General features: G+C 37.0%; 1 protein-coding gene across 19 annotated transcripts in view; it reads right to left on the reverse strand.

The window, feature by feature from the left end:
• Positions 1-27727, reverse strand: part of LOC127845741 (DNA repair-scaffolding protein-like) — a 590230-nt gene that overhangs the window by 361655 nt on the left and 200848 nt on the right. For 18 of the 19 annotated variants that reach the window (XR_008033366.1, XR_008033356.1, XR_008033363.1 and 15 more), the window contains exons 1-9: positions 23914-24185; positions 19854-20063; positions 17856-17992; positions 16953-17060; positions 10657-10737; positions 10030-10241; positions 7562-7659; positions 5698-5920; positions 4195-4355 (exon numbers count right to left, since the gene is read on the reverse strand). Coding sequence is in view for 1 of the 19 variants with exons in the window: in XM_052376853.1 (XP_052232813.1) it covers positions 4195-4355; positions 5698-5920; positions 7562-7659; positions 10030-10241; positions 10657-10737; positions 16953-17060; positions 17856-17992; positions 19854-20046 (1213 nt within the window). In the remaining 18 variants the exon portion in view is untranslated. Of the gene's footprint in view, positions 1-4194; positions 4356-5697; positions 5921-7561; positions 7660-10029; positions 10242-10656; positions 10738-16952; positions 17061-17855; positions 17993-19853; positions 20064-23913; positions 24186-27727 lie in introns of those variants that run through there. The other variant, XR_008033352.1, reaches the window with a different exon arrangement.

Below are 27727 nucleotides of genomic sequence, written 5' to 3' on the forward strand. Positions count from 1 at the left end.
ACAACCGTATTTGTTCAAGAGATTGTGTTTTTGTAAAATAGTTTTTGCATAATTAAATAAAATATGTTGAACTGTTATCATATATCAAAGTCAGTTATAAAAAAGTAAATGAGTATGAGAATATGTACAGCTACTAGAAATTCAATATTGATCTTTTTTTATAGAACAAAACATCACTTGATCTTTCTTATAGTTATAAATGTGTGCAAATATAGAAGTAAACACACACAAGACATTTGAAAGTGTATACATGTAATATCAAAACAACTATCAAACTATTTGTAATTTAATTGCACAAAAAATCTGTAGCATAAATACATTATTTTTGCAAAAACAAATGCAAATCATCTTTTCTTTAAACAGCTGTTTGTGCTTCTTAAAAGATGTGATAAGTTGTTGTTTTTTTACTACCAAATTGTTCACATTTTTGACAGTGTTTTTAAACAACTGGAACAATTTTAGGACTCACCTTGCATTGATATTTCCAATTGAAACAACAATAAAACCTGCTAAAATCACAAATCTTTCATAATCACACACAAACTACCGACTTACTGAAAATTGTAGGGGTAAAACATTTCAAATTGTAATGTCTTATTTATCTAAACTTATGAATGGTTTCCATCTGACATCAACACAAAGGTCTTTGATGAAAGTGCCCAAGTTAATTGGGGTCAATTTCCAGGAGTGTTACACAATTACCACCTGGCAACAATGCAAGCACAGGTATAAATGAGTTTTATAGAGAGTAGCCTTTGATAAGAGAATGAAAAGTCAAATAAGATTCATATGTAACACTTCTTGTTGTTTTATTGGTTTTACCACTATGTTAAATTTCTGAAAAGATATAGATAACAATCATAAGTAATGGCAATAATTAATTTGAGTAATGCAATAATTATAATTAGATATTTGGGTTGTGGTTAATGTTTCTGAATCCATTACCAGTATCATCATAATCATCATAATCATCATAATCATCATCATCATCATCATCATCATCATCATCATCATCATCATCCTCATCATCATCATCATCATCATCATCATCATCATCACCATCATCATCATTGTGCACCAACATCCGCATTACAACTAGAGTGTTAACATGGTTTTAATATAGTCATATTATGAAAACTGCCGCTACCCTGGCAGCATGTTTTTCAACAAACTGTAACCATTTTTGAACACAGCCAAGCTATCAATAAACAAATCTCCGACCAAGTTCCATGAAGATTGGGCTATAAATGTTACTTCTGGAGTGTTAACAAGGTTTCACTATAGCCATATAAGCAAAGCTGCCCCGCCCCCTGGCGGCCATATTTTTCAACAACCCAAAACTATATTTAAACTCAGCCTAGCTATCATAAAAACAAATGTTCAGACCAAGTGTCATGAAGATTGGAAATAAATGTGACTCCTAGAGTGTGAACAAGGTTTAACTATAGCCATATAAGCAAAACTGCCCTGCCCCCTGGTGGCCATGTTTTTTTACCGATCCGAACCATTTTCAAACTCAACCATCGTATCCAGGAAACAAATGTTCTGACCAAATTTCATGAAGATTGGACCAAAAATGTGACTTCTAGAGCTTTCACATGTTTTCACTTTATACATATAGAGAAAAATGCCCCGCCCCCTGGCGGACATGATTTTTCACCGATCTGGACCATTTTTAAACTCGTCCAAAATATCAATGAAACCAATGTTTATACCAATTTTCATGAAGTTTGGGCAAAAATTGTGACTTCTAGAGTGTTCACAAGGTTTCTCTTTAGCCATATATGAAATACTGCCCCGCCCCCTGGCGGCCATGTTTTTCAATGGACTGAAACCATTTTTGAACTCAACCAACATATCATTAAGACAAACATTTTGACAAAGTTACATGAAGATTGGGCATCAAATGTGACTTCTACAGTGTTCACAAGGTTTTTCTTTTTTTTGACCTAGTGACCTAGTTTTTGACCCAGCATAACCCAGTTTTGAACTCGGTCAAGGTATCATTGGGACTAATGTTCTGACCAAGTTTCATAAAGATCATACAATAAATGTGGCCTCTAGAGTGTTCACAAGGCAATGTTGACGAGGGACACACTGTGCGTTGTGCTCAGGTGAGCTAAAAACACTTTAAGAAACCTACTACTATGAAGGAATACACATATTTATTGGTTTATTGTGTTTAAAATGATTAAAGTAGCGTGTCTGTACCCCGGCTATATTCTTGTTTTACTTTTAGCAAATTACCCTTCAAGCAAGGCAAAATTTGAACATTTACCCCCATGCTTTGAAAAGTGGGGGTAATTACCCCAATGGGTAAAAAATTATCTATAACGCTTCAAATTTGATGAAGATCCGATGTAAACTACTTCAATTAGAGAGCGGACACCATGCTAAACCCTTGAAATGCACTAAGTGACCCCAAGACCTAGTTTTTGACCCGGCATGACCCATATTTGAACTTGACCTAGTAATTGTTAAGATACAATTTCTGACCAAGTTTGGTGAAGATTGGATGAAAACTACTTCAGTTAGAGAGCGGACACCATGCTAAATCCTTGAAATGCACTAAGTGACCCCATGACCTAGTTTTTGACCCGGCATGACCCATATTTGAACTTGACATAGATATTGTCTAGACACAAATTCTGACAAAATTTGATAAAGATCAGATGAAAACTACTTCAATAACAGAGCGGACACCATGCTAATTGCTTGAAATGCACTAAGTGACCTCGTGACCTAGTTTTTGACCCGGCATGACCCATATTTGAACTTGACCTAGATATCATTTAGACACAACTTCTGACCAAATTTGGTAAAGATCGGATGAAAACTACTTCAATTAGAGAGTGGACACCATGCTAAATCCTTAAAATGCACTAAGTGACCCCGTGACCTAGTTTTTTACCCGGCATGACCCATATTCGAACTTGACCTAGATATATAGTCTAGATACAACTTCTGACCAAGTTTGGGGAAGATAGGATGAAAACTAATTGAATTTGAGAGCAGACACTGCTGTGGATGCCGCCGCCGCCCACTGGCACCCGCCTTCCAAGGGTACACTATAAAACCTCCCGTTTTGAAAAAGGGGCTTATAACAATGAGTGAAAATCTCTGACCTGACCCCAACCCAACCCCCATAACTTTTGACCCAGGGGTCAGATCAAAATTCCAAATAGTGCACTGTTGCACATATGCTCATTGCTACCATGTGTGTAAGTTTCAATGTTCTAGTGCTTATAGTGTAGGAGGAGATAGTGGCCAGGACAGACGGATGGACGAGCGGACAGACGGCGGAGATAACCACATAATAGATTTTAAAATTTAAAGGCGGGCCCTAAGTTAAAGGTCAAGGTCACAGGGGTGAAAAAATTGTATGCGCATGGAAAGGTCTTGTCCAGATACACATGCATACCGAATATGAAAGCAATATCTGAAGGGACACAGACATTATGAGCTTTTTTTTAATGGCGGTCGCAGATTTCGACACCTGAACATGCGCATGGAAAGGTGTTGTCCAGATATACATGCCTACCAAATATGAAAGCAATATTTGAAGGGAAACAGTCGTTATGAGCCTGTTTCGAATCGCGGTCGCAGATTTCGAAACCTGAACGCTGACCTCAAGTTCAAGGTCACAGGGGTGAAAAAATTGTATGCGCATGGAAAGGTGTTGTCTAGATACACATGCATACCAAATATGAAAGCAACATCTGAAGGGACACAGCAGTTATGAGCCTTATTAGAATCGCGGTCGCAGTAAAATCTCTGACCCGACCCCACCCAGGATGGACGGACAGACTGACGGACAGACAGCAGAGATAACCACATAATCCCCCCTTTTTCTCTGAAAAGCGTGGGGATAATTAAATTTAACAAAAAATCTGAGTTAATTCAACTGTAAGATACAGATGAGCAGCAAACAGCATGAAAAAGAGTCTTGCACATCATGATGATAACATATTCCAAGCTTCGATTTAATCAATTAAAAAAAATAGAAGTAATTTGCTCTACAAACTTCCAGCGCTTAAAGAAAAGGTACTTTTTAAGTCTCAGTTCTCTCCGACAACTGAATATTTTGGTATAATAAAAATATGAATACAACATTTATTTAGACAAGACATCCAGTAAACTTTATAATCATAGTACATTTCCATGTATGCTTTTAATAAGAAGATTCATGCTGACCTTGCACACACGGACAGTTCCAGGAAGCCCGAACAGGGCTCCCATATTTCTCTAAGGGGTGTGTGGCCTGCCTCTCATCCCTGGGGGAGGGACCTGACTGCAGCAGACAGTACTTGGTGCACAGCAACACCATCTGGCCTCCATTCAGCTCCAGTTGCTGCCTGTATGCAGTCAAGCAAGCATTCACTGACCAAGCACCTTTTTTTTGTTTTTACAGTTCTTAATATGTCAACCCTCAAAATATATTTAAAATCATACAGTTTTGCCTCAAAATAATCTTAACCCTGCATATTTCATGCTATGCTTGAAAAAAAAATCCAAACAAAAATATCTAAAATTTCTCCTGCACCGTAATGACCAGATCCCAAACAGGTTAAAAAAGTCCTGGTGTCTACGAGAACTGAGATATTTATTGCTTTCATCAATATTCCTGAATAATGAAATTAATTTTTGCAGACAAAATGTTAAATGCCCAAACTTCATACATAACAACATTTCTACCACCCCGAATTACATTTCACTAGCTCCTGGCTGTTATGAAAGTACTGGAAAAAATTACTAAATAATCATACTTGCTTTAAAATTTCAATAATTTTGGCCTTTAAGAAGGAATAAGAAAAAAGTTAAAAAAGTAGTTTTATTGCAGCTGATCAAAACTTTATTCATTCATTTTGATTGTCAATCTATTTCTACAGCAGAAATGCAAGCTGCCATTTGATAGTTTAGCTACTGCTTATGTTACAGAGATAGTTATGCTTGATATCGAATTGTATTTTAAATAATATGTGTTACATAAACAAACTTAAATCACTGAAGAGATGGCAATATTTTCAAGTCTGTTTTGCTGCTTGTTTGTATATTAAAGGCTCCACATTTATTATCAATAGTTGAACATTAACTTCAATTGGAGAACAGTAAAGCTACTGCTTTAGTTGGGGTTAGCTTTTTTTTTTTAGTTTTGTTTGTGACTAAACGCCAAGTTTGAGGAGGAATATGTGCATATTTGAATAGCCAAAATGTGAGATTGTTTTTGAGCTAACTACCATTGTGAATATTCAGCTGAGCTGAAACTTAAATGTCATCTCATGAAATGAGCTCAACAAGAGCACCGCATAACAAGTGCCAACGCTCGGCTGCGGGTGCAGTTTTGAATAAATGAAAGCTTGTCAGAATATTTTTTTTAGAGGTCACAGTGACCTTGACCTTTGACCTAGTAACCCTAAAATGGGTGTGGCATGTAGAACTGATCAAGGTGCATCTACATATGAAGTTTCAAAGTTGTAGGTGGAAGCACTTTGATTTTAGAGCCAATGAAAAAAGGTTTTAGCATGACGCGGACAGCGGACCGCCGACATCGGACGACGAGCTGGCTTTGACAATACCTCGGGTTTTCTCTGAAAACAGCCGAGCTAAAAATTAAGTATGTTCATGAAAATGGGCACATCATTTATCCTATATAAAAAGCATCCAGTCTAGTATAAATGTTAGGCAAAATTCCCTCACCAAGGTGGAAAGATCTTGAATTGAGTTCCAGTCTGGAGGTTCAGTTGCTCTGCCTGGTTCCCAGTAAACAGAACCAGTCGTGAGCTGCTGGCCAAGTCTTCGGTGCCTGACGCGGGAACCAGATCTCCGGCCCCACTTGTGGACACTGACACGGAACATCGCACCAGCTGCATAGAGTACAGTGACTCTACACTGAGCACCGTCAGCGTGCTGGACTTGCAATCTGAAGTATGAACAATGCAAACAGTCAATACAGACTTTTAACTTTTACGCATTCAACACATTTAATATACAGACTTATAACATTAACACATTCAACACATTTAATACACAGACTTTTATCCTGAACACATTCAACACATTTAATATACATACTTTTAACTTGAACATGTTCAAAACATTTAATATACAGACTCTAATCCTTAACACATTCAACACATTTAATATACAGACTTTTATCTTGAACATGTTCAACGTATTAAATATACAGACTTTTATCTTTAACACATTCAATACATTTAATATACAGACTTTTAACTTTAGCATGTTCAACACATTTAATAAACAGATTTAAAACTTGAACATGGTCAACATATTAAACATACAGACTTTTAACTTGAACATGTCCAAAATATTTAAAATACAGACTTTTAACTTAAAAACAAGGGACAAAATTGTCACAAAACCAGGTTTTCATTGTGAAAAAAAAAATTGATAAAGGGAGAAAACTCAAACTGAACTTTTGAAATGACCAAAAAAAATTAACCCCATTTGTATTTTTATTTTTTTTAAATCTATTTTTAGTCGTGGCGACCTTGACATTGGAGATATTGACGTGATTCTTTCGTGGGACACACCGTCCCATGATGGTGAACAAATGTGCCAAATGATTTTAAAATCTCACAATGAATGACATAGTTATGGCCAGGACAAGCTCATTTATGGCCATTTTTGACCTTTGAACTCAAAGTGTGACCTTGACCTTGGAGATATCGACGTAATTATTTCGCGCGACACACCGTCCAATGATGGTGAACAAATGTGCCAAATGATTTTAAAATCTGACGATGAACGACATAGTTATGGCTCGGACAAGCTCATTTATGGCCATTTTTGACCTTTGAACTCAAAGTGTGACCTTGACCTTGGAGATATCGACGTAATTATTTCGCGCGACACACCGTCCAATGATGGTGAACAAATGTGCCAAATGATTTTAAAATCTGACAATGAACGACATAGTTATGGCCCGGACAAGCTTATTCCGCCAGCCCGCCAGCCAGCCAGCCAGCCAGCCCGCCAGCCAGCCAGCCAGCCAGCCCGCCCGCATTCGCCAATCTAATAACCAGTTTTTTCCTTCGGAAAACCTGGTTAACAAACAAAAGTCTAATTCTCTGTAAAATGAAAATACATATAAACACAAACAAATTCACACAGTGTAGTACGGAGAACAAAAGATATTGTTTACAAATTAGCTGAATCTGTACATAGTAAGTAATTTAACAAAGACCCCCATCTTGCATTACAGACAGATTAGTCTGTACAACTTGATTTGCAAAGCCTTTCTAAAACTAGCCTATCACTGTTCAGTTTGGGATATTAATGATTTCATAGTTGTATTTCATGATTCTGAATACTGACTGCAATCAACACACCTTTCCTGCTTAAATATAACTTAATTAATTAAAACGTATCTTGTTTAATATTATAATTGTGTAAAGGATAAAGTGAAGGCTTTGATGTATATTTATAATTCTTAAACATTCAAACCCAGAGTGCTAGTGCTATTTTGCCATGGGCCAAAACACTGCTTTTAAGAATAAAATTAAACTAAAACAGAATATAATCAAAGCTGCAGTCCAACCTTGGGATGCAGAGGGCTTGTTCTGCTTGTGAGCCCACATACGGACAGAAGACCGATCTCGAGCCTGGAGCCGCAACATCTGCTCTGCTAGACCACCCCTGAAACATAGCACATACTGTACTTAATCGTGTATTTCGCGCAACCATGTATTTAAGGCGCTATATATTTTTTAATGCCAAACACGGTGTTAAAAATGGATATTTCCAACTGAGCACTCAGAATAGCTTTGTATCAATGTTTAACGCACAAAAACTTGTACAATTGAAAACCATGCATAAAGCAGTATAGTAACACTAAAATATTGATTTCATCAGAGTATGCGTTCCAAGGTGTTTTTAACTGTAACTAGAAATGGCGCGGCAGAGGCCGACGCATATCTCCACGCCCCATGTTTGACCCAGGGGCGCCCCAGGGTTTGTAATGGGGCCATGCATAGTTGAGATTGACCGTATTGTCATAAGAGATATTCAGTATCAATTTGAAGTAAATCGGTGTAAAAATGAATAAGTTAATGTTAAATAACCTAAAACAAGAGCTGTCGCCATATGATGACATATGCCCCCTATAAACACTTTGATAGAAGTTATGAGCATTTTTTCGAAACCTAAACGCAGATTTTGAAACCTAAACGCGGACCCTAAGTTCAAGGTCAAGGTCACAGGGGTCAAAATTTTTGTGCGCATGAAAAGGTCTTGTCCATATACACATGCATACCAAATATGACGGTTACATCTGAAGCGACATAAAAGTTATGAGCATTTTTCGAAACCTAAATGCAATGTGTGACGGACAGACGGACGGACAGTGCGATCACTGTATGCCCTCCTTGGGGGGCATAAAAATGAGTGAAAATCTCTGACCCGGCCCCACCCCATACCCCAAAACTTTTGACCCAGGGGTCAGCTCAAAATTCCAAATAGTACACTGTTGCACATATGCCTATAGCTACCATGTGTGTAAGTTTCAAGGTTCTAGTGCTAATAGTGTAGGAGAAGATAGTGGCCAGGACGGACGGACGGCGGAGATAACCACTTAATCCCCACGCTTTCTCCGAAAAGCGTGGGGATAATTATTGTTTTTGTACTCAAAAGTTGACAGACACATTCATTTCTTGTTAATAAGTTTTAAATACACAGACTTAAAATTTACAATTCACTACCTACATTTAAAAACAAAAACAAATTACACATATTATCATACTTTATAAGTAAATAATATGTAAAAAAAAAAGCAAGAATATAAACATACGGCTGTTATTTTATAATTGCTCAATTCAAATCTATAATTGCTAGTGATTAAGGGATTTAATACAAACAAGCATAACATACACATACACTCTTGTATATGTACATGTATCTATAATTTCCTAAATTACAAAAGCAACAAATATCTCAACAGAACAACCTAGGAAAACCAATAGTCCATCTGTTTCAAACCCAGGAAGAAGGTAAATACTATTGGAAAACCAAAAGCGCATCTTTTTCAAACCCAGGATGCACGTAAATCACCTAGGAAAACCAAAAGCCCATCTGTTTCAAACCCAGGAAGCACATAAATCACCTATGAAAACCAAAAGCCCATCTATTTCATACCCAGGAAGCAGGTAAATCACCTAGGAAAACCAATAGCCCTTCTGTTTCAAATCCAGGAAGCAGGTAAATCACCTAGGAAAACCAATAGCCAATCTGTTTTAAACCCAGGAACCAGGTAAATCATCTAGGAAAACCAATAGCCCATCTGTTTCAAACCCAGGAAGCAGGTAAATCACCTAGGAAAACCGATAGCCCTTCCGTTTCAAACCCAGGAAGCAGGTAAATCACCTAGGAAAACCAATAGCCCTTCTGTTTCAAATCCAGGAAGCATGTAAATAACCTAGGAAAACCAAAAGCCCATCTGTTTCAAACCCAGGAAGCAGATAAATCACCTAGGAAAACCAATAGCCCATCTTTTTCAAACCCAGGAAGCACATAAATCAACGTAATGGTTAAAGGGAAGTCACTCTAAATGTCATTAGTGTTTGTTAACGTTTTGTTATGATTTTGACTGAAAACTTCTATACTTTAATTGGGAAAAATGTCATCTAGATTTGATTGGGAATGTTGCGTGTTTTTTTGCTTTGGGAATGCCTCCATTTTCCGGAGGCGCAGACAGTGTTGAAAAAAACCTGAAATCAGAGTAGATGAGTTATAAGACATTGATTAAAACAGTTTTTATTTTTTTCCCCAAATATTCTCTTTTGCACTCTATTTTCCCCTTTCACCCAGCGTCCAGCGTCTTCCCCTTTTTCTAAAAAAAACCCCTGAAATCACCATGTTTTTTTAATCAAACTATCAGACAACACCACTATCTACTTTTTGAACAATTAACAAAACTAAACTTAAATTCCCCTCCTTTTGGAATTTGCCTTAAAAACTTAATTACACCCTTGATCCAGATTTGATATGGGGCTCAAACAATGCCGTGATTACTTCTTGTTTTTCTTCTTCTTCTTTGCCGAGTCTGGTGCCCCATCGTCCTGCGGTCCCTGCTCTGACTTGCTTGGGGTCTTCAGCTGTAAGGACTTGAACCAATCACTGGCCTTCCTGCCCACGCCTGTGGGAGGGGCCGCACCCGTGGGAGGGGGACTCAGGGAGTCCATGCTCAAAATGCAGGGCTGACTGTCTCCTTGAGATACTATTGTCTGGAAACAAAAAGCCCTTGTCAGCAACAAAATGTCTCATCATTCATGCACATAACTTTCTCTAAAGATAGACAACTTACAACAATAATTTGAAGCAAGTAATGTTTTTCTATGAACAAAGCACTTTTTTAAATATTCGATTAAGTTTATACTTCAACAAATTGAAGTGTTGATTTTTATTTGAATGTATCAATAAATCATTTTCTATGGCTGATAATTTCAAATGAACATTTCAGTCTTAATTCTTCGTATCAGAGGCAGGAGGAATAAAGCCCTGTACCAACAGAGATAGACGGGCCCTAATATAATGACTGAAATAAATTTATCATAAATAAAGCAGTCAGGTTTCTTTGAAACAATTATAGTCCTGTAAATATGATCAATGCTGTTTAATACGATGGGTTATGTATCTTACCTTTACTTCTTGGTTTTTGCATGGTTCAACCTCTTCTGAACCGGATTCAAAGCCAGCAATCGAAATCTCCTCTCCATAGGCCTGCAAACAAAAACAAGCTGCGGTCTAGGAAAATGTGGCTTAACACATGTCCAAAAGTGTCGTCCCAGATTAACCTGTGAAGTCTGCACAGGCAAATCTGGGAAGACGCTTTCTGCCTACACTGGATTTTTTTTTCTTTTTCAAACGAAAAATTTCATAAAAGCAGAAAGTATTATCCAACATTAATTTGGTACGACACTTTATGCACAAGCATTAAGCCCTGTTTTCACAGAGCACAGGTCATATGGCAATAGAACATTGACTCACAGAGCACAGGTCATATGGCAATAGAACATTGATGCACAGAGCGCAGGTCATATGGCAATAGAACATTGATACACAGAGAACAGGTCATATGGCAATAGAACATTGACACACAGAGTGCAGGTCATATGGCAATAGAACATTGATGCACAGAGCGCAGGTCATATGGCAATAGAACATTGATGCACAGAGCGCAGGTCATATGGCAATAGAACATTGATACACAGAGAACAGGTCATATGGCAATAGAACATTGATGCACAGAGCGCAGGTCATATGGCAATAGAACATTGATACACAGAGAACAGGTCGTATGGCAATAGAACATTGATGCACAGAGAACAGGTCATATGGCAATAGAACATTGACACACAGAGCGCAGGTCATATGGCAATAGAACATTGACACACAGAGCGCAGGTCATATGATAATAGAACATTGACACACTGAGCGCAGGTCATATGGCAATAGAACATTGATACACAGAGCACAGGTCATATGGCAATAGAACATTGACTCACAGAGAACAGGTCATATGGCAATAGAACATTGATGCACAGAGCGCAGGTCATATGGCAATAGAACATTGATACACAGAGAACAGGTCATATGGCAATAGAACATTGACACACAGAGCACAGGTCATATGGCAATAGAACATTGATGCACAGAGCGCAGGTCATATGGCAATAGAACATTGATGCACAGAGTGCAGGTCATATGGCAATAGAACATTGATACACAGAGAACAGGTCATATGGCAATAGAACATTGATGCACAGAGCGCAGGTTATATGGCAATAGAACATTGATACACAGAGAACAGGTCATATGGCAATAGAACATTGACACACAGAGCGCAGGTCATATGGCAATAGAACATTGACACACAGAGCACAGGTCATATGGCAATAGAACATTGACTCACAGAGAACAGGTCATATGGCAATAGAACATTGATGCACAGAGCGCAGGTCATATGGCAATAGAACATTGATACACAGAGAACAGGTCATATGGCAATAGAACATTGACACACAGAGCGCAGGTCATATGGCAATAGAACATTGACACACAGAGCGCAGGTCATATGATAATAGAACATTGACACACTGAGCGCAGGTCATATGGCAATAGAACATTGATACACAGAGCGCAGGTCATATGGCAATAGAACATTGACTCACAGAGCACAGGTCATATGATAATAGAACATTGACACACTGAGCGCAGGTCATATGGCAATAGAACATTGACACACAGAGCACAGGTCATATGGCAATAGAACATTGACACACAGAGTGCAGGTCATATGGCAATAGAACATTGACACACAGAGCACAGGTCATATGGCAATAGAACATTGACACACAGAGCACAGGTCATATGGCAATAGAACATTGACACACTGAGCGCAGGTCATATGGCAATAGAACATTGACACACAGAGCACAGGTCATATGGCAATAGAACATTGACAATAGGTCATATGGCAATAGAACATTGACACTCAGAGCGCAGGTCATATGGCAATAGAACATTGACAATAGGTCATATGGCAATAGAACATTGACACACAGAGTGCAGGTCATATGGCAATAGAACATTGACACACAGAGCGCAGGTCATATGGCAATAGAACGTTGACACACAGAGTGCAGGTCATATGGCAATAGAACATTGACAATAGGTTATATGGCAAAAGAACATTGACACACAGAGCGCAGGTCATATGGCAAAAGAACATTGACAATAGGTCATATGGCAATAGAACATTGACACACAGAGCGCAGGTCATATCGCAATAGAACGTTGACACACACAGTGCAGGTTATATGGCAATAGAACATTGACACACAGAGCACAGGTCATATGGCAATAGAACATTGACACACAGAGTGCAGGTCATATGGCAATAGAACATTGACAATAGGTCATATGGCAATAGAACATTGACACACAGAGCGCAGGTCATATGGCAATAGAACATTGACAATAGGTCATATGGCAATAGAACATTGACACACAGAGCGCAGGTCATATGGAAATAGAACATTGACACACAGAGCGCAGGTCATATGGCAAAAGAACATTGACAATAGGTCATATGGCAATAGAACATTGATACACAGAGCGCAGGTCATATCGCAATAGAACGTTGACACACACAGTGCAGGTTATATGGCAACAGAACATTGACACACAGAGCACAGGTCATATGGCAATAGAACATTGACACACCGAGTGCAGGTCATATGGCAATAGAACATTGACAATAGGTCATATGGCAATAGAACATTGACACTCAGAGTGCATGTCATATGGCAATAGAACATTGACAATAGGTCATATGGCAATAGAACATTGACACACAGAGCGCAGGTCATATGGCAATAGAACATTGACACACAGAGCGCAGGTCATATGGCAATAGAACATTGACACACAGAGTGCAGATCATATGGCAATAGAACATTGACAATAGGTCATATGGCAATAGAACATTGACACTCAGAGTGCAGGTCATATGGCAATAGAACATTGACAATAGGTCGAATGGCAATAGAACATTGACACACAGAGCACAGGTCATATGGCAATAGAACATTGACAATAGTTCATATGGCAATAGAACATTGACACTCAGAGTGCAGGTCATATGGCAATAGAACATTTACAATAGGTCATATGGCAATAGAACATTGACACACAAGAGCGCAGGTCATATGGCAATTGAACATTTACAATAGGTCATATGGCAATAGAACATTGACACACAGAGCACAGGTCGTATGGCAATAGAACATTGACACACAGAGTGCAGGTCATATGGCAATAGAACATTGACACACAGAGGACAGGTCATATGGCAATAGAACATAGACACACAGAGCACAGGCCATATGGCAATAGAACATTGACACACAGAGCTCAGGTCATATGGCAATAGAACATTGACACACAGAGCACAGGTCATATGGCAATAGAACATTGACACACAGAGCGCAGGTCATATGGCAATAGAACATTGACACACAGAGCGCAGGTCATTTGGCAATAGAACATTGACACACAGAGCACAGGTCATATGGCAATAGAACATTGACAATAGGTCATACGGCAATAGAACATTGACACACAGAGCGCAGGTCATATGGCAATAGAACATTGACAATAGGTCATATGGCAATAGAACAATGACACACAGAGCGCAGGTCATATGGCAATAGAACATTTACAATAGGTCATATGGCAATAGAACATTGACAATAGGTCATATGGCAATAGAACATTGACAAGTCTTTCAAAAGATGAATATGCATGCATCAACAAGGCTATTGTTAAGCAATATGGTCCCCTACCGGCACAACTATTGTCAGAAATTCAACAATTTTCAGATTTTTTATTTTATTTTTTTTTTTGGTTGCCATAGCAAACACAATTTTTGACGTAGGAACAAAATGAAATGACGTGCATAATGTCCATATTGCCATCTATCCATGTTGAAAGTTTCATGAAAATATATTAAGAACTTTTGAAGTTATCGCAGGATCCAGAAAAGTGTGACGGACTGCAGGGATAAATTATTGTTATTACCTGCAATGATGTTACTGATCACCACTGTTATAACAAGAGATTGCCAAGCAATATGGCCCCCTACCGATGAAACTCCACCATTGTCAGTATTTTTTTTTTTTTATATTTGTTGCCAAAGCAACCAGAATTCTTGAAGTAGGAACAAAATGAAATGACGTGCATAATGTCCATATTGCCATCTATCCATGTTGAAAGTTTCATGAAAAAATATTAAGAACTTTTGAAGTTATCGCAGGATCCAGAAAAGTGTGACGGACTGTCAGACAGACAGACTGACAGACGGAGTGCAAACCATAAGTCCCCTCCGGTGAAACCGGTAGGGGACAACAAAAGCATCTTACAGCTATACAAGAGAGTAACAGCAGAAATGTCAAAGTTGAATTCTGTGATGTTTCCCTGATTGTTCACCAATCAGAGATATTGAGCTGACCAATGTTTGATTAATATAACCAGCGTTTTATAACAAAATTTATAAACTGACAATCCTTGGATGTAAAGTTGCAATTATCTAAGCTTATCAAATTAAATGAAAAAATAAAGAAAGCTTGTCTAAGCACATACAGCAATTACAGTGTAGAGATTCCGGTATTTCCTTTAGAGTAACAACCATGCATCAATAATTGCAGTTTACGATTTGAAATGACATAAATTATGGTGCATCATTGTACATCTATTATGCAAATTGATCTTTTTTCCAAAGCTTCACTACAAAGTCATCAAAATAAAAAGAGCTGTCTCACTTCTTTTGTTTCAATAAGCATAAATGCAATCTATCCGTGACCTTACAAAATGAACCCCAAAGACATGTAAGGTTTTAGCTGAAATCTGTAAAGTCATGCAAACCTTTAAAGTTAATTTTCAGTTTGAAAAGGAGCACAAGTCTGCTAAATTGCAGGAAAAAATAATCTGCTTGCCTTATGACAAAAAGACATGTGAACAGTTTAAACACATATGTTAAATATTTAAAAATATACATACACTTTTTGTACACAAAGCTTTAAATTTATATTGCATGAAACCCTGAAAAGTGAAGTTTTGTTTCATTAAGCATTTATTGATGTACAAACTAACGAAATTGTTAACAAAAACCGATCCATAAAGCTACCTCAGCATCATGCTTACAATGATTAGCATGTCAGTAGAATAGAAAAATACCTGCTGTAGCTTAAAACCAAAAATGAGCCTTCTTTTGGGAAAAGGGTAAGTGTGACGGACGGCACAGGCTAATCTGTGACAACACTTTACCCACATGCATTCAGTCCTGATCTCCCAGATCTGGGACAACACTTTACCCACATGCATTCAGTCCTGATCTCCCAGATCTGGGACAACACTTTACCCACATGCATTCAGTCCTGATCTCCCAAATCTGGGACAACACTTTACCCACATGCATTTAGTCCTGATCTCCCAGAACTGGGACAACACTTTACCCACATGCATTCAGTCCTGATCTCCCAGATCTGGGACAACACTTTACCCACATGCATTCAGTCCTGATCTCCCAGATCTGGGACAACACTTTACCCACATGCATTCAGTCCTGATCTCCCAGAACTGGGACAACACTTTACCCACATGCATTCAGTCCTGATCTCCCAGATCTGGGACAACACTTTACCCACATGCATTCAGTCCTGATCTCCCAGATCTGGGACAACACTTTACCCACATGCATTCAGTCCTGATCTCCCAGAACTGGGACAACACTTTACCCACATGCATTCAGTCCTGATCTCCCAGATCTGGGACAACACTTTACCCACATGCATTCAGTCCTGATCTCCCAGATCTGGGACAACACTTTACCCACATGCATTCAATCCTGATCTCCCAGATCTGGGACAACACTTTACCCACATGCATTCAGTCCTGATCTCCCAGATCTGGGACAACACTTTACCCACATGCATTCAGTCCTGATCTCCCAGAACTGGGACAACACTTTACCCACATGCATTCAATCCTGATCTCCCAGATCTGGGACAACACTTTACCCACATGCATTCAGTCCTGATCTCCCAGATCTGGGACAACACTTTACCCACATGCATTCAGTCCTGATCTCCCAGATCTGGGACAACACTTTACCCACATGCATTCAGTCCTGATCTCCCAGATCTGGGACAACACTTTACCCACATGCATTCAGTCCTGATCTCCCAGATCTGGGACAACACTTTACCCACATGCATTCAGTCCTGATCTCCCAGAACTAGGACAACACTTTACCCACATGCATTCAGTCCTGATCTCCCAGAACTAGGCTCAATGGTATTCCACTATTCAGTTTAATATGTCTAGATCATGTGTAGTTTCAAATGTCACACAAGTAAAAACTGTACTGCTTTTACTTTAGTTTCATTTGTTTTCCCTGCTGTGATGCTGGATTGTTTAGTCGTTTCATCATCAGACACAGTAAGTATCTCCACAGCATCTGCCGCAGTGGAAGCTTTTGATTTCTGAAATGTTAAAATTATGTAGCAATAGAATCTTTAATATTTTTTACTAAGAGTAAGATATTTGTCTCACTTGCACCACTAAGATATTTGTCTCACTTGCACCACATGTATGAATTTAGAATTTAAACTTTTATTAATATGATTATCTATTATTGACTGTGCACAATTGTTTATAATCACTGAATAGTCTATGACTTTTAAAATGTTTTCTTTGCAGGTTTTTTTAATTTGATTTTGTTCCTCTACAAAAAAATCAAGAAACAAATTCCATACTGAATAATTACTCAGATCAAAGGTACTGGTTAAAGCAACTATTTTAAAAATTACCATAGTAAAGCAGCTATGGCCTGAAGCCTTCAGTGTATAACTGACATGCCCTTGGATGCTCAGACATTCAAACAGATATATGTAAATAAACATGTATTAACAAATATGGCCTTGAAACCTTTTTAAGTAATGAATGCAATAAACTCATTGTTCAGGTTGAACTTTTTTATATTGATAGGCATGAACATTTCACATTAGTTTGACTCCCGCTTGTCAGAACAGAACAAGTCAAGCCGTTTTAATTTGTGCTATTCTTAAAAGAGAAGCTGGGCTTATTCTGCCAATTGCTACAAATTGACCCATTTAGCATAAGAAATTGCTATTTTTATTTCTTTCTTCATAAATAACCATACAAAATCAACTCCATTAAAAAAGCCACTTGAGACAAATTATGTCATTAGCAAAGATCATGCTAAAGAACATTTGTGCTACATTAAGTTCTGCGAGAGTTAAAAAAACACCATTTACCAAGCTGGTTCTGGCTGGTTTTTTGGGGGAGGTGCGACCCCACCCCCTTCGCTGTTTCTTTACCACTGGTGTTACTGCTGAGCCTGTCTTCTCTGCTTCTCCATCACTTTCACTTGAACTCCAAACAATCGATTGACCTTCCAATACAATAGTGCAATGTCTGATTACTACTGTTAAAACATCACACATTCCTTTACCATATATTTAATTATTTCATTTTTTTAATGAAGGTCAAACAACTACTATTTTGTGTTTTTTCTCCTTCCCACTTGTAAATAAAAAGTAATTCTATATATTTTTCCACAGATTTTATTTACTGGATATTTCCATTTCTAGACGAAATTCTGTCCTAAACGTAATATTGTGATCAGGTGCAAAGATGTGACACTAAATATTTCATGCAAAACCTGAACTTATTTTCCAATCAATTCTACAAAATAAACTGTTTGAGTGATTTTTAATAAAACATTAAATATTTACATGTGTGCTGGTTTTCTGATGACTTAAAGGAGCCTTTTCACAGATTTTGGCATGTATTGAAGCTTGTCATTAAATGCTTTATATTGATAAATTTAAACATTGGACCTAAACATCTCCAGTAAAAAAAAATAAGAAAACAATTGAAAAAGGAAAACAAGGGACAAAATTGTCACAAAACAAGGTTTTCAATTTAAAAAAAAGTCTGTTAAAGGGAGACATTTCAAAATGTGCATTGTTACCCACCTTGTTTCAAATTCGATCTATTTTTACTTGTGGTGACCTTGATTTCAATTTGAAAAAAAATGTCTGAAAAAGGGAGAAAACTCAATGTGCATTGTTACTGATTGTTCATAGTTACCCCCCTTGTTTCACAATCAATCTATTTTCAGTAGTGGCGACCTTGACCTTGGAGATATCGACGTAATTATTTCGCGCTACACATCGTCCAATGATGGTGAACAAATGTGCCAAATGATTTTAAAATCTCACCATGAACGACATAGTTATGGCCCAGACAAGCTCATTTATGGCCATTTTTAACCTTTGAAAACAAAGTGTGACCTTGACCTTGGAGATATTGATGTAATTCTTTCGCGCGACACATCGTCCAATGATGGTGAACAAATGTGCCAAATGATTTTAAAATCTCACAATGAGAGAGTTATGGCCCGGACAAGCTTATTCCCCCCCCCCCCCCCGCTGACATTCGCCAATCTAATAACCATTTTTTCCTTTGGAAATCCTGGTTTTAAAAGTAACCAGTAACTAGACTCGAACCACTGACCCCTGGAGTCCTGGAGTAAAAAGTCTCCTGCTTAGACCACTCGACCATCCGTGCTCATGCTATGTACAGAGGTATTTTTTAATAATATAAGCAATCCTGGTTGTTTCCCACAATATAACGACAATAGAACTTTCCAAATTATTCAATTGTTTCGCGTTGCAACGCTTTATAATTTTCTGGTTTTCAAATCGTCAAAAGATGCACATAATGAATATTTTAGAGCATCTTAAATGTTCAGTATTACTATTTCTTCACAAATATCAGAACTAAAACGAAAATTTGCGAATCTGAAACATTTTTTTTTATTTTGTCATTTTACCAAAATGTGAAAAGGCCCCTTTAAAAAATAAAAATAACACATACATTTTATAAATGATGTCACTTTTCCTGTAGACCAATGCATTCAATTTATTCAAAATTATTGATATATATATATATATATATATATAAAGTATAGGCTTACTGATTTGCACATTGTGCTGGTAGGTAAATGAAAGATGGTCCAAGATTTTAAGATACAAAAGCACCAGTCTGATATGTTGAGAAGCTAAATTTGAATGGAAAATCCTTGCTAGATACATATTCGACCAAGTTGAAGGGGTGGTAAATTCAGCAATTATATCAAGGGCTGAGCTTGAAACTATTTCATTTGCTTAAAATATTATGTAATAGATAAATAATCTACACTAGACACATGATTCTCAAAAGTTTTGAAAACTTTAGTTTGAACAAACTTGTAGCATCCTCGTTCCCTGCCAGTCCCAGCTTCTCAAAAATGTTTCCATGACCAAATCCGAAGTTATCTGCAGATTTCCTCTTTACAGCAGCTGCTTTGGAAGACCCAGCTATAGTCCCACTGAGATCTGCTATTCCTTCGAAGCACCGCGTCCAATCTGATGTCTTTGGCTTGCTGTCTCCTTTTGACATCCTGTTTTATTCTAAATCTTAAATGCACAATGTTCATTATATCAATAACCTTTGCTTATTACTTAAGTGCATGATATTAGGATACTAGGATTGTTTGTTTCATTCATAGACAGCACAAATAATTTTCCACATTTTAACTGTTAAAATGACTTCTTCAACATGTTACAGAATAATTGCACAACCTGTTTATTTTCAATGTCACACTGTGTTATTACTCTACATCTATTCTCATAAGTCAATGAACATCAGTATTAATGTACTTCTTCTGGTACAGCACTCCTTCTTAATAGAAGATTTGGTGCCAGAGCCTATGAGTTAACAGGTGAAAACTGTACAAAAGGTGCTCAGTTTTGTGTTACTTTAAAATAAATTACAATGTGTTTACAGGTGGATAAGGGGGACAATGACGGCCACATGAGTAAGGGTTTTGAATACTTCTACTGTGGCTGCCTCATGTATGTGGGGAGGTAGTGAATTCCATTGTATTTCTGATATTGGATAGAATAAGTTTCTAAGAGTCTTTTGAAGTTTGCATGCTCAAAAACAATGGTTACTGCTGAGTCTGGATCGGCGGTCGACAGGAACAAGGAGATTATCTGGAGTGATGGCAACTGTGTGGTGGATAATGTTATATAACATGAAAAGACAAAATTTTGTTCTGCGTGTTTCAAGAGTGGGCCAATTCAGGGTGTCTATCATATTGGTTACTGAGGTGTTGTGGTATCTGTTTGTTATGAACCTAGCCGCATGCTTTGTACTTTTTCCAGTTGATTTATTTGAGCTTTGTATGTGGGTCCCAGACACTGGAGGAATATTCTAGTTAAGGCCTAACTAGTGCTTTGTAAGCATGATCTTTAACTTTAGATGAGCTCATTTGTAGGTTGCGGCAAAGAAAATCTAGTGCCTGGTTTGCATTATTAGTGATTGAGTTAATATGTTTATCCCATTTGAGGTTACTTTGGAGTGTCAGACCTAGATATTTGGCATGATTTACTTTTGAAGGATGTGATCATGTAATTTATATGAGATTATGGGGTTTCTCTTTTGAGCTATGCTGAGAAGATTGCATTTTTCAGAGTGGAATTTCATCAACCAGTCCTGCTCGCATCGACCAGCAGCTTCAATATCTAGCTTGAGGTTATGGGTGTCGGATGGCTTGTTGATATTTTTGTAGATGATGCTATCATGTGCAAAAAGTCTTAGGGTGCTATGTGTTATATAATCAACAATGTCATTTATATAGATCAGAAATAAGATTGGCCCCAAGACAGTGCCCTGTGGGACTCAGGAGGTAACAGGCACCTTGTCTAACATGGTTCCCTCAAGGCCAACAGTCTGGATTCAATTTGTTAGGAAGTCAGATATTTAGAAGAAAGCATTTGAATTAATTCCATAGTATTTTACTTTGTGTAAGAGGTGCTGGTGGGGTACTTTATATAATGCTTTAACAAAATCCATAATAACGATGTCAGTTTGTATACCTTGATTACCGGTATTTGATTGTGTTAGGTTTTGGAGGTATATATCAGTTGTGTTTCACAAGATGGGAAAGGTCTAAACCTGTGTTGGAGGTTATAAAAAACATTTTATCCGGGTGGGACATGACATGTTAAAGTATTTTACAGCAAATGCATGTCAGTGATATTGGTCTGTAATTTATAACACTATGTTTGTCTCCTTTTTTATAGACCGGGCATACATTTGCATGCTTCCAATCAGATGGGATTATTCCAAGGGACAGGGACTGTTTAAAGATCAGAGTCAAGATTGGGGATATTTTTGTACTGCATTCCTTTATACTAGTACTCTCACTACTCTGCAAGGTATTTTATCTGGACCTGAGGCTTCATAGATTTTAAGGTTTTGTAATTGTTTAGTATAAGTCCATTCTCTGTGATGTTGATGTCTGGCATGGATGGATGAGGGCTGGGACCTTTGTCAGGAATAGCTTCAGAGTTAATCGGTGTGAAGGCATCTTGGAATTGTCCGTTGAGGATATTACCTTTATTTTGTGTGTTCCATTTTCTCTAAGAGGAGGTATGCTCGGCTTTCAGTTTTTTGTTTGTTTTGATATATGAGAATAGGTTTTTTGGAATTTAAGAGTGTGATGGGTTATCATGTTCTGAGATTGGGATATAAGATGCGGTTTTCAATGTATGGCCAATATGCCTGGTGCTGCTCTTTTTTAGATGTAAGATATTTGCGTTTATATATGTTCATTTTTGTTTTTAGTTCTTTAGATACCCAAGGACGTTTATTGTTGTATTTTATTAGTTTAGATGGAATGTTTTTTTAGATGGTATTTTGTAGGTCTTCTTTAAATGTATTCCAAATAGTGTCTATGTCTTGGTCAGCAAATGTTAAATTTTATTTGTGTTTGTTGTAGTTCCATTTTAATTTTAAGCCAATCTGCTTTTGAGTAATTTTTTATTTTTCTAGGTTTAGGTTTGCATCTTCTAAGAGAGGTGGTTAGTTTTAGACAGAGAATGTCGAGGTAAGCTTCCACCGATATGTGATATTGTTTTGAAGTTGTCGATGATAGCAGGATAGTTTGTAAGAAAAAGATCAAGAATTTTATAACAACGTGTTGGTTTGTTTACACTTTGAGTGAGAGAATGGTCAGCTACTAAATTAAGAAGTTCTTGGCTTTGTTTCATATTTGGTCTTCCTGGAGGGCAGCTTGAGAATTTCCAGTCAATCATGACTGTTACCAAGGTTGAAGTCTCCACTTTGAATTATAACAGATTTTGAGTTTGCGTCTATTCTGCTTAAGGATATGTTTAGTTGTAAAAGTTATGTATCATCGTTTGAAAAAATAGAAAGAAAAAAGTATGGTTGACCAGAAATGATAAATATAAATTTTATTGAAATCTTTTGAAATGTGTAAAACATCACTTTAACAAACATATTTATATATCATTATTTATATATAATTAATATACACTAAAAAATTAAAGAGGTTTTATTAAAATGTTTTCAATATTTCTGTATCTTTCATTTTTTTTGGTGTAAATTATCATTTCTGGCCCACCATACTTGTTCAAGTGTACTTTTTTTTGACTCCAGTTGTTTACATTTTTCTTACAAACAATGATGTTTTTTTCAGTGTTTCTAGTGGTGCATGTTCCAGCTGGTAACAGTGGATTTATGAAAAAAAGAAGAAAATAAGGACTTTGGTCGCCCAGGAAGAAAGTGGTTTTCGTTCACGATTATATACTCTTTTTGAAAGATTTCATTATAACTGGTTCATGTTTCACTGAAGTATAATGAGTATACATTATTTAAAATGTACATATTATTCCAAACTTAATATAGAATGCTTAGATAAGGAAATATTCTTTAACATTACCCCACCCACTTCTGACCATTTCAGAAGTGATATGTCCTTAATAAAAAAACTGAAGCATCTAGTACTCAACGAAAAATATTGTGACAAACGAACACTTCATACTGTATGCGATAATTCGCGATATTATTGCCGACTTTGATTATTTAAAATTAACGGTTTTTAAGTAGGTCTTTAAGTAGACTACTAAGCAAGTTATGACTATTTAATAGATATGATAATTGTATTCAACATAACTATTCAATGATAATACAAAATATTTTATGGCCTTTCTGGTAAACCACGAAACCTTTTTGGTTCACTTATGCGGCCTTTTTGGTGCGGCCTTTTTGGTAAACGGCCTTTCTGGTGCTATACCCAGGGCATGTAGATTCTAAAACTAGTAAAAGGAGGTCTAGTTCTTGTTACTTCTAATTTCTTCTAAAATCAAAGTGTACAATTGTCCTTTTTTACAGTTTAGTACTAAGCTTAAGGCTTTAGCCAATCAACAAATTTAAGAGAAAATGCATTCCGATATTTACCCAGGACTTTTACCACTTTTCACAGCAAAACCAGAGTCGCTTCCAAATTGTGTCACCAATTTCCGCGATCTGGTATTTCAATATTGATAGAATATTTTCAAATACTGTCTTTTTTAAAATAAAAATGCACTTTTAATAAGTTACTTATTTTGGGTTAATGTACAAGATTAAAAACATTGAACGTGTATATTTCCGAAGTATTTGTGTATTATATTTCCCGCCAAGTGTCAATAAATTTCAAATAGATCCAAAGACCCATAACTATCTGAATTGATAATGGTTACGTTACACTATATATTATGTATTCAACGTCAACTTCAACGATATACTCTTCAACGCCCCTAGGACATCAACTGAAGAGGGCTAAGAACTGTGCGTATGTAGAGTGCGGAGTGCTTTTTAAAATACGAATAAAAATAGCTTTCGCCAACTTATGATACACTGTACATCTGGCCTACTACTCTAGGCACGGAACACTGGCAGCGGCCGGACAGCAGACTTGAATGTTTCCAAGCTCGGGGCTGCCACTACTGCGGTGAGTAAGGGGTTCCAGATATATACTGTTCTTGGAAAGAACGAGCGTTGATATACGTTACGTATAGTTTGTGGAGGGATGAAGTTTTGAGAGTTGCTTTGTCTGGTTGTTCTGACTATGGCACGTTCTGGTAGATATGAAGCTGGTACGGCAATAAGACCATAAACAACCCTGTAGAATAGCACCAAGTCATAGCATTGTCTACGTTGTTGCAAAGTCTGCCAATTGAGTTCATTGATAATTGATGTTACACTATCCGGCTGGTATGGATTGAAAGGCTTATTCGCAACGAATCTGGCAGCGTTACGTTGTACTTGTTCAATTTGTTTCGGTTGAGTTGTTTGTTTCTGAGTAGGATTCCAGATGGGTGAAGAATATTCCAACTTTGGTCTAACTAATGATTGATAAGCTCTTTCTTTAACTAGTTTGGGGCATTTGCTAAGGTTTCGTTTAATAAATCCCAAAGTTTGTGAAGCTTTTCCAGTTATTTTTTCGATGTGAGTGTCAAATTTCAAGTTGTCGTTCAATTCAACCCCTAAATATGCATGATGGTCTACGGTTTCTTAAGATTCACCACTCATTGTGCAATTATAACGTTCTTTGTTGGATGTGTTCGAGATATTCATTATTGCACATTTTTCACATTGAATTCCATCTGCCATGACTTACTCCATTCTACAAGTTTATCAAGATTTTGCTGAAGTTTCTGTTGATCTTCTGAAGATTTAATTACGCGATATATAACACAGTCATCTGCGAATAGACGCACTACAGAGGAAATTCTTTCAATAAACCCCATTTCCCGACTTATACCCTTAACAGACAACGTTAAACTTGTATTCTTGAATAATTGTAAAAAATATTCAAAAATAAGATACACATTCAAAAAGGATTAAACGTCAGATTAAAAGATGCGTTTACAAACGTTTACTTGCATACTTCGCATTCGACGAGGTACTTCACAAAATCCAATTGGACATCGGGTGAAGGTGCAGGTGACTATACATGTGCGCGGGGCCGGATGCTCCCAAAATAAAACGTGAATTAAAATGTCCAACTTGTATGCACACTTTACACTGTTAATGGTAGATCATTACACCACCGCAACCGACTGTAGAGCAGCCTTAAAACTGTCCACTGTGTCTAGCTGAAGCACTTGGTCAGGTAGGCGATTCCACAGAACAATAACTCGCGGGAAGAATGAATGTTGATATGCATTTATCTTACAGTGGTAAGGGATGAATTTCATATCGTGTCGGGCTGATGGAACGGGCAGGATCGATGTTGGTATTGCTACTAGGCTGTGCACAACTTTATACATAAGTACTAAGTCTGCGTTATATCTACGTTTTCCAAAGAAGGCCAATTCAACTGCTGAATCATTGATGTTACACTACTTGGGTTCTGGTAATTAAAGGGTTTGCCAAGGACGAATCTGGCGGCATTTCGTTCACGGTGCCTATACCACGTGACTTTTTAAGATCTGTGTGGGGAGTAAAATATCAACAAAAGCGCGACGCAGGTAAGATTTTTAAGGATTACTTTTTAAATATTTCACCATTTTTAATGGGATAAAGTGTATGTCTCATTTATGAGACTTTTCTATAGGTATCATGATTTTATCAAACAAATAAGTAGTTTTTCAGTAAAGTGCAACCGCGCGTTTGAACGGTTAGTTGACAGACAGACAGACAGACAGACAGACAGACAGTTTATTTTGACTTATACAATGTACATCGTGAACAACACATTATGAAAACAGTACGATGTCAATTGTGATAGGTACAAACTTTTACACGTATTTACAAATGATCTACTTAGCTAACAAAGTAAATTAAATATAAAAACAACAATGACAGAAAAAAGAAAAAAGAACAAAGAAAAGAGGATGAACATCTAAAGCATTATTGCGTTAATAATAGATGTTCGAACTTTAAGTGATTCTTTAACAAAGAGACATACTTTTATAAGTTCTATTTTATTATTCGATTGCAGTAAACTTCAATATTTATACATAGATGGCCTTTTGTAATAACATGGTTTTATGTATTTTCTAATGTTTCTAAACGCCGGGCAAATGCAAATAAAATGAAATTCATCTTCAATATCGGTCGAATTGCAACACATGCAGTGACGCTGATTTCTAGCGACGTCTCTTGCATAACGACCGGTTTGAATATGCAGTGGATGGGCTGACAATCTTAATCTGGTAAAAAAGTATCTTAAACTTCTTGGTAAAATGTCTAAGTACGACTCATATTCAAAATTGATTTTAAAATTTCGATAAACATCTAACATCGAACTATTATTTAAGGTTCTATACCAGTCCTGTGTGAAGTTATCATAAACTCTCCGTTTAAATTCCTCTACAAATGAGTTAATCTCAATATTAATAGTGTTTATATCATCAAACGCATAACTAAAACCAAAGTCATCAAACATTTTTTTAACATTAAATATCCAATTATGACAGCCTTTATGATAATCTGAGACGGCCAAATTATATATGGTTTTAATAATGATATTTTCAGATCTACATATCTTAAACCAATATTTAATTACACGTACATATCTATGTATATACATGGGATATCTACCCAGCTCACCATAAACACAAGCATTACATGTGTTAAGTTTTACCTTTAGTAATCGTTTGCAAAATTTCAAATGGATTCTTTCAAGTTCCTTACTTTTAGTATAGCCCCAGACTTCCGAAGCATAATTTAAAATGGATCCAACAAATGCGTCAAATAATTGACAAAGTATCTTGGGTTTTAAATCGTAGTCATTACATTAAGACAATAAAATATTCATTGCTTTTAAAGCTTTACCCGTTAGGTGTTCCTGATTCAATGTGAAACTCCCAGTATAATTAAAAACAACCCCAAGATAATTAAAATCATTCACAACTTGTATGTCATGGCCATTGTAGGTCCATTTTTCATTTGGCAATAATCCGCCTCTTTTCCGAAATACTGTAATTTTTGTTTTCTCTGTATTTACTTTCAATCCCCATAAATTACAATAATAATATAGATTATCTAAGTGGTTTTGAATTTCATTGGGCGTTTTCCCACAATAGCCATATCATCAGCAAATAACAGTAAACTCAATACAATGTCGTCAATATTCAATCCGGATTGTAAATCATTTTGTAAAAACAACTCAAGATCTTCTACAAACAAAGAAAATAATAAGGGGGACATAACTTCGCCCTGTCTGAGCCCCACTGCGTAAGAAAAATAGTCAGAATATGAAGACAATGACTTAACACAAGAT

Source organism: Dreissena polymorpha, chromosome 9 (genome assembly GCF_020536995.1).
Source record: "Dreissena polymorpha isolate Duluth1 chromosome 9, UMN_Dpol_1.0, whole genome shotgun sequence".
NCBI classification, from domain to species: Eukaryota; Metazoa; Mollusca; class Bivalvia; order Myida; family Dreissenidae; genus Dreissena; species Dreissena polymorpha.